General features: G+C 45.7%; 1 protein-coding gene across 1 annotated transcript in view; it reads right to left on the reverse strand.

Annotated features, from left to right (window-relative positions):
* dgkz (diacylglycerol kinase, zeta) overlaps window positions 1–17231 on the reverse strand; it is a 100583-nt gene extending 83352 nt beyond the window's left edge. The window contains exon 1 of the mRNA XM_004913382.3: window positions 17008–17231. Within this exon, the coding sequence (XP_004913439.2) occupies window positions 17008–17216 (209 nt within the window). The 5' untranslated portion in view covers window positions 17217–17231. The remainder of the gene's footprint in view (window positions 1–17007) is intronic.
* Between the last annotated feature and the right edge of the window lie 956 nt (window positions 17232–18187).

Consider the following 18187-nt stretch of genomic DNA (forward strand, 5'->3'; position numbering starts at 1 on the left):
TATAAATGACATACATAGCATGGGTTTGTTAGGTGACAGCTGTGACAGTACAATGGGTGGGGGCATATTGCCACATCAGCCTTTTATCAGGTCACGCTCACTCATATATTAATGTAATAATGTCGGTAAATCCAGAAACAGATCTTCATCTCATTGATGGGAAGCAGTTAGTTAACATCTTTGTAAGGAAGCTGCCTGCCCTTATGCTATTTCTTTCCTTATTTAATATCCTCAAGCAATTGAATTAAACTTACATCTGGATCCCTTGGACCAGAGCTCCAAATACACCAAACTAATAATGTTGTCTTTATTAAATTACTTATTTTCCTGATTCTTAGTCATTGTCCCATTAAGTACTGGTCAGGCGGGGACTCCCTGCATCTCAGCAGGGTCAGTGAGGTGACTGAGAAAGCAGAAAATGGGATTCATTGCTTATATGGAAACAATTGAGCATTTGGGTCCTTATTTAGAATATTGAATAGGATTTAGGTTTCATACATATCTGTAAAATCATAAGAGCTTTTCAATGGAAAAATTCTGCTGATCCAAAGGATATATATGACCATCATTGTTATTAATGGGAATCTCTGGTTTGTGGCTCATAATGGGCATGACTACCTCGAGGAGGTAGTTAAACTACAATTCAAGATGTCAGGCAATTCCCTTCTACTAGTTGAACTGAAGAAGCCCCCAATCAGCCAGGAAGCGGTTTGCATGATGGAAAATTAATTAAACCAATTGTATCTTCAAAGGGCAACACATTTTTGGCTGCTAGGGTCGGTGACCCCCAATTGAAAGCTATATATAAAAGGAAGAGCAGTTGTAGCCATGCATGCAGGTTGACATAAAAAGTTGTGCAATGAATCATGATACTTTATTTTTACTGGCCATTGGCCAATACAGGTATGGGACTCGTTATCCAGAATGCTCGGGACCTGGGGTTTTCTAGATAAGGGGTCTTTCCGTAATTCCGATCTCTTACCTTAAGTCTGCTAAAAAAAATATTTAAACAGTAATTAAACCCAATAGGATTGTTTTGCCCCCAATAAGGATTAATTATATCTTAGTTGGGATCAAGTACAGGTACTGTTTTATTATTACAGAGAAAAGGGAAATCATTTAACCATTAAATAAACCCAATAGGGCTGTTCTGCCCCCAATAAGGGGTAATTATATCTTAGTTGGGATCAAGTACAGGTACTGTTTTATTATTACAGAGAAAAGGGAATCATTTAACCATGAAATAAACCCAATAGGGCTGTTCTGCCCCCAATAAGGGGTAATTATATCTTAGTTGGGATCAAGTACAGGTACTGTTTTATTATTACAGAGAAAAGAGAATCATTTAACCATGAAATAAACCCAATAGGACTGTTCTGCCCCAATAAGGGGTAATTATATCTTAGTTGGGATCAAGTACAGTTACTGTTTTATTATTACAGAGAAAAAGGAAATCATTTTTAAAAATGTGAATTATTTGATTAAAATGGAGTCTATTGGAGATGACCTTTCCGTAATTTGGAGCTTTCTGGAAAATGGGTTTCGGTATAAGGGGTCCGATGCCTGTACTTACAGGGTTGTCTGCAAGAGTCGAATACAGTGCATGCTAGCACTTACATCCTGTCATAGCAACCAAAAAGCTCACACAAGTCACACATTGTTATTTCTTCAGCAGGAAAGAAACCACTAAACATTTAACTTAAAAGGGAAGCGTTATTGCAATATATCTAAAATTATCATTATAGTAAGTCAAGGCGCTGCACAATGCCCATATATATATATATCCCGCCTACTCACCATTTTTTTATGGTGTCCTGTATCACAGACTGACAATCTGTCTGTGATACAGGACACAGCATGTAGCCCAGCATGTAGCCGGCCAAATAGGCTAAAGTTCTGATTTCTTGGTGCCCTTGCCGTGTATACCTGGCTTTACACTGGCAGTCAGTAGGTTCTAAAATTAAATTAGGTTAAAGAGTCATATTAATCTGTGATATTTCTCCAGTTTGGAGTCTGAGTGAATCAAGGAAGGGTTGGCTCTGATAATGGCTAATATAAGGCAGGGATGGCGCCTGGTTAATCTTAGTAGATACAGTAAAGTGGTGCAAGTGGCCAGGACTGCAGCTGGTGATGCCCTAGCCCACTCCATCCACATTATTTCTACATTTTTAAATGCCTTTTTTTCTACTGTGGGCACCTTAAGGGCACCCACCCCTAATTCCAGTATGCTTGCACATCCTTGGATTTGTGTGCAGGAATGGGCAGAAGTCATATAGGGTTTGAAAAGAACCCAAGCTAACAAGTTACTATCTGCGTTATCCTACATATCTCAACCATTCTTTGTACTGGTACTGTAGCCGCTTTACATCCCTTTCTTATGTTAACCCCAACTAAATACCCCTGCTTTGTTATACAACCTCCAATCTGCCAAACCATCACCCCACTGTTTCATACCCCTTTGTCCCAAGGGATGGTAGATGAACCTGGTGTTCCCTCTCCCCCACCGCCCCAACGTAAGAGGCCATCAGTTAAGATGTTCCATTGAGATCAACCTGCTCTTCAAACCGACACCCTGGGGGGGCAGGTGGGGTTTCGAGTCTGGGTGGGTGGGGCCCATAGGGTGTGGGGCCCATAGGGTTTTTTTCCGGTGTCCCGTCACCCCAGTCTGAAACTGTACATGGGTGGATTTTAGCTGCCAATCCCCCCTCAGACTGAGTTGGCACATAATCTGCCCATGTATGGGCCCTATCTAATGGCCTATCCAATAGATATCTGGCCAGTTGCAGTATTGTGTAAAGATCCACTTGTTTGCGTTCTCACCAAATGAGCATATCTTTATGAGCATAGCCATTTTACTTTTAAATAATAAAAATAGTATCAGAAAGGTTTTCTTTGGTAATGGTTTTACTGTGGGCTGAGATGAGCTAAATTTAGGATTCAAGAATTGCCCTACAGTTAATCAAACGCTTCTCCTTTAAAAAGAGTATGTGCCACAATTTATGGTGCAATGTAGTTGCCTTGCAGATTAGGGAAGTGGTGGGGGCACACAACAACAACACAACTTCTTCCTTCCATTGTGCAATGATCAGTAGGTTGTTAGTCCATTGGGGAAAGTCATTATTATGTGGTCCAGGGAATTTAGAACTTGATTTGATGGCACTTTGGGAAAGGGGGGTGTCAATTTTAATATGTTTGAATGTGAACCAATGGGCTGTTTTCTTTTAGTATCAGAACCAGCCTTCGACGTGTCCGACCTGTATGGCAACATAAGGTGCCATAAGGGACACTTGAAACAAAGAATATCAGGAAAACGTATATTTTTTTACTTTTTACGGCTAGTCACTGGAACTTTCAGAGTGGCTGTTACCATCATGTTCCTATATATCTGTAACCCAGTCTGAAGGCCAGTTAGGGGGCAAGCGCTTATTTGTGCCCTGGGTACCCCTGGAACTATAGCAGGGTGACTGTTACCCCAATGTTTCTATATATCTGTAACCTTGTTATGGGCTAAGGGGGCCCAGCCTGAAGGCCAGTTAGGGGGGGATTTGGGGTGAGTGCTTATTTGTGCCCTGGGTACCCCTGGAACTGTAGCAGGGTGACTGTTACCCCAATGTTTCTATATATCTGTAACCTTGTTATGGGCTAAGGGGGCCCAGCCTGAAGGCCAGTTAGGGGGGGATTTGGGGTGAGTGCTTATTTGTGCCCTGGGTACCCCTGGAACTATAGCAGGGTGACTGTTACCCCAATGTTTCTATATATCTGTAACCTTGTTATGGGCTAAGGGGGCCCAGCCTGAAGGCCAGTTAGGGGGGGATTTGGGGTGAGTGCTTATTTGTGCCCTGGGTACCCCTGGAACTATAGCAGGGTGACTGTTACCCCAATGTTTCTATATATCTGTAACCTTGTTATGGGCTAAGGGGGCCCAGCCTGAAGGCCAGTTAGGGGGGGATTTGGGGGTGAGTGCTTATTTGTGCCCTGGGTACCCCTGGAACTATAGCAGGGTGACTGTTACCCCAATGTTTCTATATATCTGTAACCTTGTTATGGGCTAAGGGGGCCCAGCCTGAAGGCCAGTTAGGGGGAGATTTGGGGTGAGTGCTTATTTGTGCCCTGGGTACCCCTGGAACTATAGCAGGGTGGCTGTTACCCCAATGTTTCTATATATCTGTAACCTTGTTATGGGCTAAGGGGGCCCAGCCTGAGGGCCAGTTAGGGGGGGATTTGGGGTGAGTGCTTATTTGTGCCCTGGGTACCCCTGGAACTATAGCAGGGTGACTGTTACCCCAATGTTTCTATATATCTGTAACCTTGTTATGGGCTAAGGGGGCCCAGCCTGAAGGCCAGTTAGGGGGGGGATTTGGGGTGAGTGCTTATTTGTGCCCTGGGTACCCCTGGAACTATAGCAGGGTGACTGTTACCCCAATGTTTTTATATATCTTTAACCTCATTATGAACTAAGGGGGCCCAGTCGAAAGCCAGTTTTGGTGAGTGTTTGCTTTACTAGGTACCTGAATAGCAGGGTGATAGTTATACCAACATTCCTATATATCTGTAACCTTTTGAAACACAATAGGAATCATTTGTGACATCCAAGACAGAGTGAAAAATGCAAAAAATGTTTTAGCTCTAAATTTAATTCGTTTTTAGGTTAGGGCATTTCATTTAAGAAACTGGGACAAGACAGACGACCTATCATTATGTTGGACCTCACTGTGCTTCACACATAATGACCGCTACCAGCACAGTCTGTACAGATTCTGCAGTAAAAACCCCATCCATCCACGTCCCTTAGCAGCTTCTGGTTTCTCTTGCCTTACTAATTGGGAACAGAATGTGCTCCTTTCCCCCTGTTGATCTTTAGAAGACATGTCAGCCACACAGAATCGAGATTTATATTTAGCTGCTTGACAAACATAATTAATTAGCAGGATCCCTTTGAGAGCAGGCTGATTGGCAGTATTAGAGAGCGAGGAGGGGAGCAGGGTTAAATAACATCTTGGGTACAGGGCTGGGTATAAAGCGCAGAACTGGAGAGCAGGTTAAAGGGGTCGTTCACCTTTCAGTTAACTTTTAGTGTGATATAGAAAGTGATATTCTAAGACAATTTCTAAGTAGCCTTCATTATTTATTATTTGACCAATTTGCAATTGGTCTTCATTATGTATTAATTATGTTTTTTTCAATTATTTCACTTTTTGTTCAGCAGCTCTCCAGTTTGGAATTTTAGCATTTATCTGGTTGGTAGGGTTCAAACTATCTTAGCAACCAGAGAGAAGTTTGAATGAGTGCCTGGTATATAAATAGGAGAGGACTGGAATTGAAAAATATGTAATAAAAAGTAACAATAACAAAAAAATGATGCCTAATAGAGCAATGGTTTTTTGGCTGGTGGGGTTACTGACCAATTGAAAAGTTGCTTAAAATTGGCCATTCTATAACATACTAAAAGTTAATTTAAAGATGTTGTAAACCCAGCCATGATGCTGTCCCACTGCGCCCCCTAGTTTTGCTATAGAAGCTGCCAAAATACATCATTATAGATGCAAGAAAATTCACCAATGAGAATTCTACTGATAAAAAACTTCATTATAAATGCAGAAGAAGTGACCAATGAGAATGCTGATTCCCAGCACTGTGTCAGGCCCCTTGCTGGTACCTTACATATAGAGATAATGATGGCATTTTCCCCTCATTATATGGCACAGGAATCAGACATGGGGATAAGGGCAGACTTGTTCAGTGCTGGGAAACTGGGTTTAATGCTCCCAACTCCAATTGCAGGAACAGAGAACATGGAGCCGGATTTATACAGATCAGCTGGGATTCTCATTGGAGGATTTTTCGCATTTTAAAGCAGTCGCTGGCTGTGGGGATTTGGGAAAAGTTTTATTGGGCAATATTGCTTTAAGAATACAGCCCTGATGTTGCTGGACTACAGCTCCCAGCATGCCTCTACCTTCATTATATGTTACATTATTCTGGGATTTGTAGTCCAGCAACAACTGAGTAAAGTTTGGTTGAGCAGTGCTGTGCAGCAGGGTTTATATTTATATATATATATATATATATATAAAGGTGAACCACCCATTTAAAGGGTTAGTGGAAGAATGGATGAGGGGAGACAAGTTCAGGCCTCCAACAAGACGATCCCCTCTGTGCCAGAGGTGGCAGGGCCCATGGGTGTTGGGGCCCACAGGGAATTGTTCCGGTGTCCTACTGGCCAAGTCCAACCCTGGGGGTAATGGAAAAAATGATACAGAGTTTACTTCAGGTGCAAAAACCCACAACAGGGATCACTGATTGGTCTGTTGTTATAAATGAAATGTCTAATTGGTTGCTATTAGTGATGAACAAATCTGTCCTGTTTGGCTTTGCTGGAAATATAGCGAAACGGCAAAAATCCACAAAATGCATTGAAATTAAATGCCCATTTTTTGCAGCTACCCCATGACTTGGTTTTTACAGCACCTTTTTGCCCATTGGAGATTTTATCCCCTGTGACTGGGGGGGTTGAGACCGATTTCACAATGTTGCTCCTTAATAACCCGCCTGTTACTGCCTCTTTGTCTAGTTCTAGTGTCTAGTGCAATTGTATTGGGTGGAGAAGTATTCCAATAAAATGCCCCAGCATTACTGGGGTATCAACCAGTCTGTTGTTTAAAGGGGAACTCCGGCTTCCGAACCAAAATTTGTTTAAGAACCCCACACAGCTCAGAAACCCCCTAATATCCCTATCACTGTAATCTGTTCCTTCATAAATAAATACCATTTTTATGCTGAAATCCAGCTGCAAAACAGTTCTTCTCTTGCTGCATCATTTGAGATCCTGGCAGGGGAGGAGGGACTAAAACATTAATGTTACAAATTGTAACAACTTCTCCACAGCTTACAGACAGCATGCAGGAACTACATATCCCACAATGCATTGCACTGCGATGTTCCTTTCCTAATTCACATCACATGTGCAGGGAATTGTGGGATTGGGAGGAGGCAGGCTGGAGGCAGGCTGAGGACAGGCGACTACTGTTACATTTTGTTTGAGTCTAAAATTAGTCAGTCAGATCAGCAGGGGAACAGGGGGTTACATTAAGGGGGTTACATTAAAATTGCTTGAAATTATGTTTTCTTTTCATAAAGCTTTAGTAGGGTAGAGTTCCCCTTTAACCAGTATGATGGTCATCAATTCATTGCATTGTCATAACTATAAAGTGCCTATGGGGCCCCTCACTTGTGCAGCTGTAGGGTGGGCATCACCTTGGGAAGAGATACATTTCTGTTGACTCTCATTTCATGTTATTGGGGGACTATTGAAGCCCCTGTTGTTACCTTGAGCTGTTACTGCTGTTTGTTGGCAAGGCTAACATGATTACTGGGGCTGATACACTGTGACAAATGGCTGGGCAGCACTGGCTCCATCTGTAGATACAAGCATATGGCTGGTGCTTTGGAACATCTAGTGTCTCTCTGGTGCAGCGGATATTGTGCTAATTACTGCTCTTGATAAATGACAGATTGAATCAGGATACGAGATAAGGAAACCCATGGCAAGGCACAGAAATACAGCCAATCCTGAGCAAACTCAGAGCTGCTTTTAGGGGAATACAGTTTGGGGCAGTTGGTTTAAATTGTAATACTTCAGGGGCTGGAACTGTGGGATAGGGTGTATAATAAAGCACATTGGTCTCAGGGGAAGAGGCTGGAACTGTGGGATAGGGTGTATAATAAGGCACATTGGTGTCAGGGGAAGAGGCTGGAACTGTGGGATAGGGTGTATAATAAGGCACATTGGTCTCAGGGGAAGAGGCTGGAACTGTGGGATAGGGTGTATAATAAGGCACATTGGTCTCAGGGGAAGAGGCTGGAACTGTGGATAGGGGTGTATAATAAGGCACATTGGTCTCAGGGGAAGAGGCTGGAACTGTGGGATAGGGTGTATAATAAGGCACATTGGTCTCAGGGGAAGAGGCTGGAACTGTGGGATAGGGTGTATAATAAGGCACATTGGTCTCAGGGGAAGAGGCTGGAACTGTGGGATAGGGTGTATAATAAGGCACATTGGTGTCAGGGGGTAGGGTGATTCTGGGATAATTTGTATAGTAGGCAAGATGCTTAGCTAAAGGTCCCAATCATATTCACACACACTAGGGCAGTTCTATCCAGTGGCCCCCACAGTCTATCCAGAAGGATTGCTATGTAAGCTGCTGGCTACTGTCATGATTTGCCATCTGTACCAATTCTATCTCTGTGCCACCTTGCCAGCCTCACCGGTGCCAAACAAATCCATTCCCCTAACAGGCACCAAGTTAGCTGTAACAAACACTACTCTGTTTTGCTGACATTTTGTGTCAACTGTAACATCACATTAATTAGCTGTCGGCACTGAGTGGCAGGATGCCTGGAACACAAGCACCAGAGGGAGTTTTTTTGACACAGGGGGGATAGAAATGATGCGGAATAACACGGAATATGAACAATCCCACTCTCTCATACTCGCCCCCACCCAAGAGACCAATTACAAACCTTTATGCAGTATCTTTTCTGTGCTTAGGCTGATATTTAAACAGCAGAAGAACCATGCAGAACATGTGCATTTGTGACTGTGTATCTTTGTTTGGTCTTGGAAGTCTTTGATGGCTTCTGATATCCTTATAGCAGTGATCCCCAACCAGTGACTCGGGGCAACATGTTGCTCCCCAACCCCTTGGATGTTGCTCCCAGTGGATCAAAGCAGGTGCTTAGTTTTAAATTCTTGGCAAGTTTTGGTTGCATAAAAACCAGGTGTCCTGCCAAACAGTGCCTCCTTAAGGCTGCCAGTGCACATAGGGGCTACCAATTAGCCGATATTTGGCAACCCTCATGAACATGTTTTATGCCTGTGTTGCTCCCCAAGTCTTTTTACATTTGAATGTGGCTCAAGGGTAAGAAAGGTTGGGGATCCCTGCCTTATAGTTAGCTGTAGGAGGTACATTATTCCTCACAATATCCTTATCATTTACAGTAGGGGGTACATTATCCCTTATAATACATGAGTGATACTCAGAGTTCCCTGTATAACTCAGCCTGCAGCCTTGTGCCTTTATATGGGCACAGAACCCCTCAGTGACTTCTAATATCCTTATCATTTACAGTAGGGGGTACATTATCCCTGATAATACATGAGTGATACTCAGAGTTCCCTGTATAACTCAGCCTGCAGCCTTGTGCCTTTATATGGGCACAGAACCCCTCAGTGACTTCTAGTATCCTTATCATTTACAGTAGGGGGTACATTATCCCTTATAATACATGAGTGATACTCAGAGTTCCCTGTATAACTCAGCCTGCAGCCTTGTGCCTTTATATGGGCACAGAACCCCTCAGTGACTGCTAATATCCTTATCATTTACAGTAGGGGGTACATTATCCCTTATAATACATGAGTGATACTCAGAGTTCCCTGTATAACTCAGCCTGCAGCCTTGTGCCTTTATATGGGCACAGAACCCCTCAGTGACTGCTAATATCCTTTATCATTTACAGTAGGGGGTACATTATCCCTTATAATACATGAGTGATACTCAGAGTTCCCTGTATAACTCAGCCTGCAGCCTTGTGCCTTTATATGGGCACAGAACCCCTCAGTGACTTCTAGTATCCTTATCATTTACAGTAGGGGGTACATTATCCCTTATAATACATGAGTGATACTCAGAGTTCCCTGTATAACTCAGCCTGCAGCCTTGTGCCTTTATATGGGCACAGAACCCCTCAGTGACTGCTAATATCCTTATCATTTACAGTAGGGGGTACATTATCCCTTATAATACATGAGTGATACTCAGAGTTCCCTGTATAACTCAGCCTGCAGCCTTGTGCCTTTATATGGGCACAGAACCCCTCAGTGACTGCTAATATCCTTATCATTTACAGTAGGGGGTACATTATCCATTATAATACATGAGTGATACTCAGAGTTCTCTGTATAACTCAGCCTGCAGCCTTGTGCCTTTATATGGTCACAGCACTATTCAGTGACTCCTAATATCCTTAGAATGTACAGTAGGGGGCACATTATCACTTAAGTGATACTGTTCTGTAACCAGAACATTAAAACAGTCTCATCATAGAATCAAGAGGCTGATTAAGGGACATTAATAGATATCTATCTACATCTGGTTAGCGTTGTTGCCTTGCAGCACTGGGGTTGTGGGTTTGATTCCAGGCAGGGTACTATCTGCAAGGAGTTTGTATGGTCTCCCTAAGTCTGTGTAGGTTCCTCTGGTTACTCTAGTTGTACATTTTATGTTTAATGCTGCCAGCATTGGCCAATGGATATGCCTTGGGTCCTGGAATAACTAAAGGCCGTTCAGATAGCGAGCCGGTGGAACTGCGCAGAAAGGCGCCACTCCTGGCCTCTAATGATTCCGTTTAGCAGAGAGGAGTCACCTTTATAATTAGCAGTTTGCAGCCGGCAGAACAATTCCACTGCATTAATAATTCAAGGGGCCAAGTGTTATGTGAAATGGGAATATTCAAGTCCTTTGGGGTTTGTAATTGCCTGATGTGCGGTTACTGTTCAGCGATGAGTGTTTTCAGATTAAGCAAAATCACTGAAATAAGTGCAGAGTTTAGTGATAATTAGCCCCACATCCCTGGTGGTACAACGGCCCCCCGTGTCTCTATGTGGTACAGTGGCCCCAGGCATCTCTATGTGGTACAGTGGCCCCAGGCATCTCTATGTGGTACAGTGGCCCCAGGCATCTCTATGTGGTACAGTGGCCCCAGGCATCTCTATGTGGTACAGTGGCCCCAGGCATCTCTATGTGGTACAGTGGCCCCAGGCATCTCTATGTGGTACAGTGGCCCCAGGCATCTCTATGTGGTACAGTGGCCCCAGGCATCTCTATGTGGTACAGTGGCCCCAGGCATCTCTATGTGGTACAGTGGCCCCAGCATCTCTATGTGGTACAGTGGCCCCAGGCATCTCTATGTGGTACAGTGGCCCCAGGCATCTCTATGTGGTACAGTGGCCCCAGGCATCTCTATGTGGTACAGTGGCCCCAGGCATCTCTATGTGGTACAGTGGCCCCAGGCATCTCTTTGTGGCACAGTGACCCCAGGCATCTCTATGTGGTACAGTGGCCCCAGGCATCTCTATGTGGTACAGTGGCCCCAGGCATCTCTATGTGGTACAGTGGCCCCAGGCATCTCTATGTGGTACGGTGGCCCCAGGCATCTCTATGTGGTACTGTGGCCCCAGGCATCTCTATGTGGTACAGTGGCCCCAGGCATCTCTATGTGGTACAGTGGCCCCAGGCATCTCTATGTGGTACAGTGGCCCCAGGCATCTCTATGTGGTACAGTGGCCCCAGGTATCATCCCTCTACATAGGACAGCACTGTGACTCCCAGGATACAATTGTACAGGGACCCCAGTAACATCCCACTACATAGGACAGGACTGTGGCTCCCAGGATACAATTGTACAGAGACCCCAGTAACATCACTGTAACTAACAGTCTAAAATTGCCATATGAACCCACCCCAGCAGCTCCCCTAGCAATAGTACAACAGTGTCATTTCCATAAACTCACCAGCAAAGGGCAGCACTGTGTCTCCCAGCATCCAGTTATACTGTGACCCAAACAACACCCCCCCCCCCGCACAAAAGAGAACAGGGAGTCCCACTATAAAATGATACTGTGACCCCAGCAACACCTTCCCGCACAGGACAGTGATAGGATTCAGCACTCCCTGCCTTAAAAACCACCTCCATGGGTGGCGCAGGGGTCTGGACGATTTCTCTTCTGCTACATTGCCCTGCCAATTGGATGTGAGAAATAAAGCTCAGTGCAAATGGAGAGCAAATGGAGCCTCTCAGTTAAATGTGGGTAACTGCAAACAGCAGCTCCCTGAACTGCCCCCTCTCCCCTTGGGCTTTTGGTTTGTAACTGTGACTCAACATGGGACATAATGTACAGAACTACTGGCTTTTCCTCCCGCAATCTGTCTCCGGTATATCCAAGGTCACTCTCCGGCTCCATAAATATCCAGCGCAACAGATACATCCCACATATATATATATAGTCATGTCATGGAAATGAGCAGGAATCTCTCAGGCACTAAGTGTCCGTTTCTTTTCCTTCTGTCAATAAAATATTAATCCATTTATCCTTTTAATGTTCATAAAATATTAATTCACTTCCCTTCTCATTATTTTATGGGTACTCTCAGTAAGTGCATGAATTTTGGAAACAAAACATCTGGTTGGTGCATGAATGTGCATGATAATGAGACAGGGTAGGCAGAAGAGGCAAATGCCTAGGGTGCTATGGAGGGGGGCACTAGGCAGGTACCTCTTATTTTTGCCTACAAGTCTGGGTCCTTGTCCCACCACCACCCATTTACAGACCCAGTATTGAACATCCCAAAAGATGGGACTGGCAATCGGTGAATTCTGGCAAATGCCAGAGGGGCTGCTGTAAGGTGCCACAGACACTCACTATTTATTGGGCTGGGGGGGCTGTTTGGGCCTCTGGGTACTGGGAATGCCAGAGGGGCTGCTGTAAGGTGCCACAGACACTCACTATTTATTGGGCTGGGGGGGCTGTTTTTGCCTCTGGGTACTGGGAATGCCAGGGGGGCTGTAAGGTGCCACAGACACTCACTATTTATTGGGCTGGGGGGCTGTTTGTGCCTCTGGGTACTGGGAATGCCAGGGGGGCTGTAAGGTGCCACAGACAGTCACTATTTATTGGGCTGGGGGGCTGTTTGTGCCTCTGGGTACTGGGAATGCCAGGGGGGCTGTAAGGTGCCACAGACACTCACTATTTATTGGGCTGGGGGGCCGTTTTTGCCTCTGGGTACTGGGAATGCCAGGGGGGGCTGTAAGGTGCCACAGACACTCACTATTTATTGGGGCTGGGGGGGCCGTTTGTGCCTCTGGGTACTGGGAATGCCAGGGGGGCTGTAAGGTGCCATAGACACTCACTATTTATTGGGCTACTGGGGGGCTGTTTGTGCCTCTGGGTACTGGGAATGCCAGGGGGGCTGTAAGGTGCCACAGACACTCACTATTTATTGGGCTGGGGGGGCTGTTTGTGCCTCTGGGTACTGGGAATGCCAGGGGGGCTGTAAGGTGCCACAGACAGTCACTATTTATTGGGCTGGGGGGCTGTTTGTGCCTCTGGGTACTGGGAATGCCAGGGGGGCTGTAAGGTGCCACAGACACTCACTATTTATTGGGCTGGGGGGCTGTTTGTGCCTCTGGGTACTGGGAATGCCAGGGGGGCTGTAAGGTGCCACAGACAGTCACTATTTATTGGGCTGGGGGGCTGTTTGTGCCTCTGGGTACTGGGAATGCCAGAGGGGCTGCTGTAAGGTGCCACAGACAGTCACTATTTATTGGGCTGGGGGGCTGTTTGTGCCTCTGGGTACTGGGAATGCCAGGGGGGCTGTAAGGTGCCACAGACAGTCACTATTTATTGGGCTGGGGGGGGCTGTTTGTGCCTCTGGGTACTGGGAATGACAGGGGGGCTGTAAGGTGCCACAGACACTCACTATTTATTGGGCTGGGGGGGGCTGTTTGTGCCTCTGGGTACTGGGAATGACAGGGGGGCTGTAAGGTGCCACAGACACTCACTATTTATTGGGCTGGGGGGGCTGTTTGTGCCTCTGGGTACTGGGAATGCCAAGGGGGGCTGTAAGGTGCCACAGACAGTCACTATTTATTGGGCTGGGGGGGGGCTGTTTGTGCCTCTGGGTACTGGGAATGACAGGGGGGCTGTAAGGTGCCACAGACACTCACTATTTATTGGGCTGGGGGGGCTGTTTGTGCCTCTGGGTACTGGGAATGCCAAGGGGGGCTGTAAGGTGCCACAGACATTCACTATTTAGGGTGAAGACACACAGAGCTACTAGTAGCAGTTACTTGTCACGGCTACTAAAATAGACAATGCTGATCATTTACTGATAATTGTCTCTACGTGTGTTTTAGAAGGGGCAATTCTCAGTATTGTCTATGGCAGGGGATTTTCTGGGGTTTAGTAGCCATGAAAAAGTAGTTGCTACAAAGTAGCTTTGTATGTCTTCACCCTTATTGGGCTGATGGGGAAGCTGTTTGGGCCTCTTTGTATTTGCAATGCCAGTTCTAGTGATGAGCAAATTGTTTTTGCCTGTCATTGATTTTGCAGCAAATTTCCACATTGCTCCATTGGCGAATTGTTTCGCGAAACTTCTGCAAAAATTTGCAGCGAAAATGTGGCAAATTGGCTGTGGTCACGTATAAAAAAGACATTGGTGACAAAAAAAAACACATGGGTGACAAAAAAAGTTGTGCGACAAACGCGTTTTGCGGATTTTCCACCATTTCACAAATTTTCCTGTCATTTCAAAAAATTTTCTAAGCCAAACGGGACAGATTCGCTTATCACTAGCCAGGACCTATTTTGAATTCCAGTCCAGACCTGGTTGCAACCCTATTTGCACCCTGCCCTGCAGTTGGTAAGTGGCCCCTATAGAGACTGACCCTAGCGTCACCATTTTGTTCCTGTGCCATACATTGTTTTACTTTTCTCCTACAAATGGCCACACCCACACCTAACCCACCCAATCCCAAACTGCATCTAGGGTTGCCACCTGTCCGGTTTTTACAGCCGGTTTTGGGAAGGGCTGCCCAGGTTAAAACCTCCTGCCTGGTTTTCTAAATCAGGACTGAGATTGACGTGGCGATTGGCAATCACAAAATTCGTGTCATAGCCCCGTCCAGTGATGTCACTGCTCCACCTCTTCCCTGCCCCGTGACATCACGGCCCCACCTCCTCCCCACCCTGTGACATCACCGCCTGCCCCCTGCCTGGCAAAAAAAGCTGGCAGAGGTGGCAACCCTAACTGCATCCAACTCAACCCAGCAAGTGGTTGGTATTTATATACCCATGCCATCCCTGTTGTCACAGAAGGGGGTGGGGCAAAGAGGGCTTAATGACGCCACATGTGGAGGGCAGATTTTGCCCCCCATGACCTACAAAGGATGTGTGTGTGTGCTGGCCTGAATCCCCCAACCCCTGGGTACCATGGGTTTCGGGCTGGCCTGCACTTCACTAATGCTCTTGGCATACTGCATAAAAACAACATGGCGGCACTCATGCCTGCGACACCAGTGTATGGAAAGTATGAAATGGAAGTGTGAATAAAACCCAGCACAAGAATCACTTGATTAAATGTGTGATCAAAATTCCCAGCATCCCCATAGGCCGACAAGAAAGAGAAGAGATGCAGTTCCCACGCCGATGGAGACGTCACCTTTATAAAATTAATATTGTGTAGCCGCAAGGGACATTTCCTGGCTGAAAAGTCACAGCAAAGCATTGTTTTCTCTAAATAACCCCAAGCCTCTTAGTTTATGGCTTTCTCAGTACCTGCAATCAGTGACATTTACATGTAAGCAAAGGGTAAGTAAAGGGCAGATGTTTTCATGTTAAACGCAGATATATCGGGTGAAGAGAGTTCCCCCCTCCCCAGCTTGCCACTTAGTATTTTCTTAATCGTGACATCAGGTTTTTATTGCCCTTTAAAACCAGTTTTTGTGCGTCAGTGATGCCCAAGAGCCTAAAGGGGATATAAACCCTGCTGCACTGCTCAACCAAACTTTACTCAGTTGTTGCTGGACTACAAATCCCAGAATAATGTAACATATAATGAAGGGTGAGGCATGCTGGGAGCTGTAGTCCAGCAACATCAGGGCTGTATTCTTAAAGCAATATTGCACAATAAAACTTTTCCCCAAATCCCCAAAGCCAGCGACTGCTTTAAAATGAAAAAAAATCCCCCAATGAGAATCCCAGCTGATCTGTATAAATCCGGCTCCATGTTCTCTGTTCCTGCAATTGGAGTTGGGAGCATTAAACCCAGTTTCCCAGCACTGAACAAGTCTGCCCTTATCCCCATGTCTGATTCCTGTGCCATATAATGAGGGGAAAATGCCATCATTATCTCTATATGTAAGGTACCAGCAAGGGGCCTGACACAGTGCTGGGAATCAGCATTCTAATTGGGCAGTTCTTCTGCATCCATAATGAAGTAGAATCAGTAGAATTCTCATTGGTGAACTTTCTTGCATCTATAATTATGTTTTTCAGCAACTTCTATAGCAAAACTAGGGGGCGCAGTGGGACAGCATCATGGCTGGGTTTATATCCCTGTTAAATGTACCTATGTGTGTTTTACAAATAAAGGGCAAGTAAAACTGGCCAAAAATATTTAGATCTGCTTCTTTAGCCATAGGTTTGATCTGACTGTTTGACCAAAGGGGACAATAACCGAATTATACAGCAGGGCCTATGGTGACACTTCTGTACAGAACTTCCCAATTTTCTGCAACCCCAATAAGCCATTTTTTTTGGGCCAATAAGTCAACTTTTATTGCCCTCCAGGTTAACTGGGGGTTAACGTTGTGACTGTTGATTGTAGTAATAGCTTATATGTCCTTGGCGCTTTACTTGGCCTTTACTTAATTCAAAGGATATGACAGCAATGAAGAGATGGCCACTGTGAAGAATCTGTGTTTGCCTCCCTATTCCATAGCTGCCCTTGAGATTGTCCCTATTCAGACAGAGCAATGTTTGCCAAAACATTGGTAGAAATCTGCCCTCCGGGACTTACAAGAAGAGAGCTTAAAATTTGACCATGGGGAGGAGAGCAGCCCAGGAGCAGGGAAGCAAAGCTCTGTATCTGGGTAGGTTCTACACCTTCTGTGTTTGCATTTCACACTCGATGCAATTCCCACCGATCCCCCAATTCTGCATTAACTCTTATATCTGGCAGAGCAATGTGCAAAGTGCAATTCGGAGCACAATTCCCCATGTTTTTTGTTTTACCTACAGTGCAATTTTTTCACCATAAAAGATTAAAGCTGTCAGAGAATGCTGGTACTTGTAGCTACATACATGTCCCTGGTATATAGTATGCAGAGCACATATGTAATGTATAATCACAAGTAAAGCTTTATTGACCCCCTGAGGCGCTCACTTACCGGTAGGACAGCTGCTTCTTCATATACAGAGGCAGAAGGGTCTCTGCTGCTCCATGGACACTGATTGCGGGGTCTGTGCATCTTCTGCCCCCGGAGGTGCCAGGTATCACGTCCATCTCCTCGCCCACCTCAGGGAAGCAGGACCCCCGCCTCCCCCCAAGCTTCAGCTTTTCCTTGCCTGGTTCCCTAACTTGCCCCCCCTCTGCCATGGTAAAGATGCCCTCTTCTGTTCCCACTTTTACCCCTGCCTGGCCAGCTAAGCCCTCCCTGCGTGCCCCAAGCAGTGCCAGGCTCAAGAAGAAAATGAAAGGAAAACCAAATAAAAAATAGAAGAAATGGGAATGGGAAAAGCAGGGGGAGAAAGCCCAGCGTTCACTAGAGAGGTTGATCCAAGTGGCAGAAAAGAAGGGAGGGAGAGAGAGGTTAGTGGGGAAGGGAATGCAGAGAGGCTGGCAGGCAGGCAGGTAGAGAGGGGAGAGGGCAAGGTGTGCGAGAGAGAGTGCTGTCTGGCTGTGCTGGAGAGCTGAGACAGGCAGGATGGAGTGAGAGCCAGAGAGCTGTGTGCCCTGTAAAGCGAGGAAGAGGAGGAGGAGGAGGAGACCGCTCTAATACAATAATGTTCATCGTGTCACCTTAGAGACAATAATTAACCCTGAGTGGCTGTATGGATCGGCTAAGTGCCAAACTCACAGGAGATGTGACCCACATGCTGGTTTCTTACTGGGTTGCTCAATAGATGCCATGGTGTTGCATTGCCAGCTTGCTATGGAAGGGAGGCTGCTATGGCATCAGTCTAAATAAATGTATTGCAATAAATATATAGTCTCCGGGCAGCGTGTATGCGCCAGTGCCCACTAATTGCAGCCTTCCTGCAGCACAACAAGTAACCCTTTAATGGACAGGGCCGGAACTGGGGGCACGTACCTCGGGCACAGCTAAGGGGGCTGGGAAGCAACTGGACCATACCTAGTGACGTAGGCGGTGTGCCAAGTAGAACTGCCTTGGGCGCAAATACTACTTGGCCGGCTCTGGTACTGGAACTTTCAGGGTTAAATCAGTTCGTCTGTTGAAAGCAGACTGCATTGTATCATTCATGTATTATAAGGGGTAATGTACCCCCTACTGTAAATGATAAGGATATTAGAAGTCACTGAGGGATTCTGTGACCATATAAAGGCAC

The sequence above is a fragment of the Xenopus tropicalis genome, chromosome 4, assembly GCF_000004195.4.
Source record: "Xenopus tropicalis strain Nigerian chromosome 4, UCB_Xtro_10.0, whole genome shotgun sequence".
NCBI classification, from domain to species: domain Eukaryota; kingdom Metazoa; phylum Chordata; class Amphibia; order Anura; family Pipidae; genus Xenopus; species Xenopus tropicalis.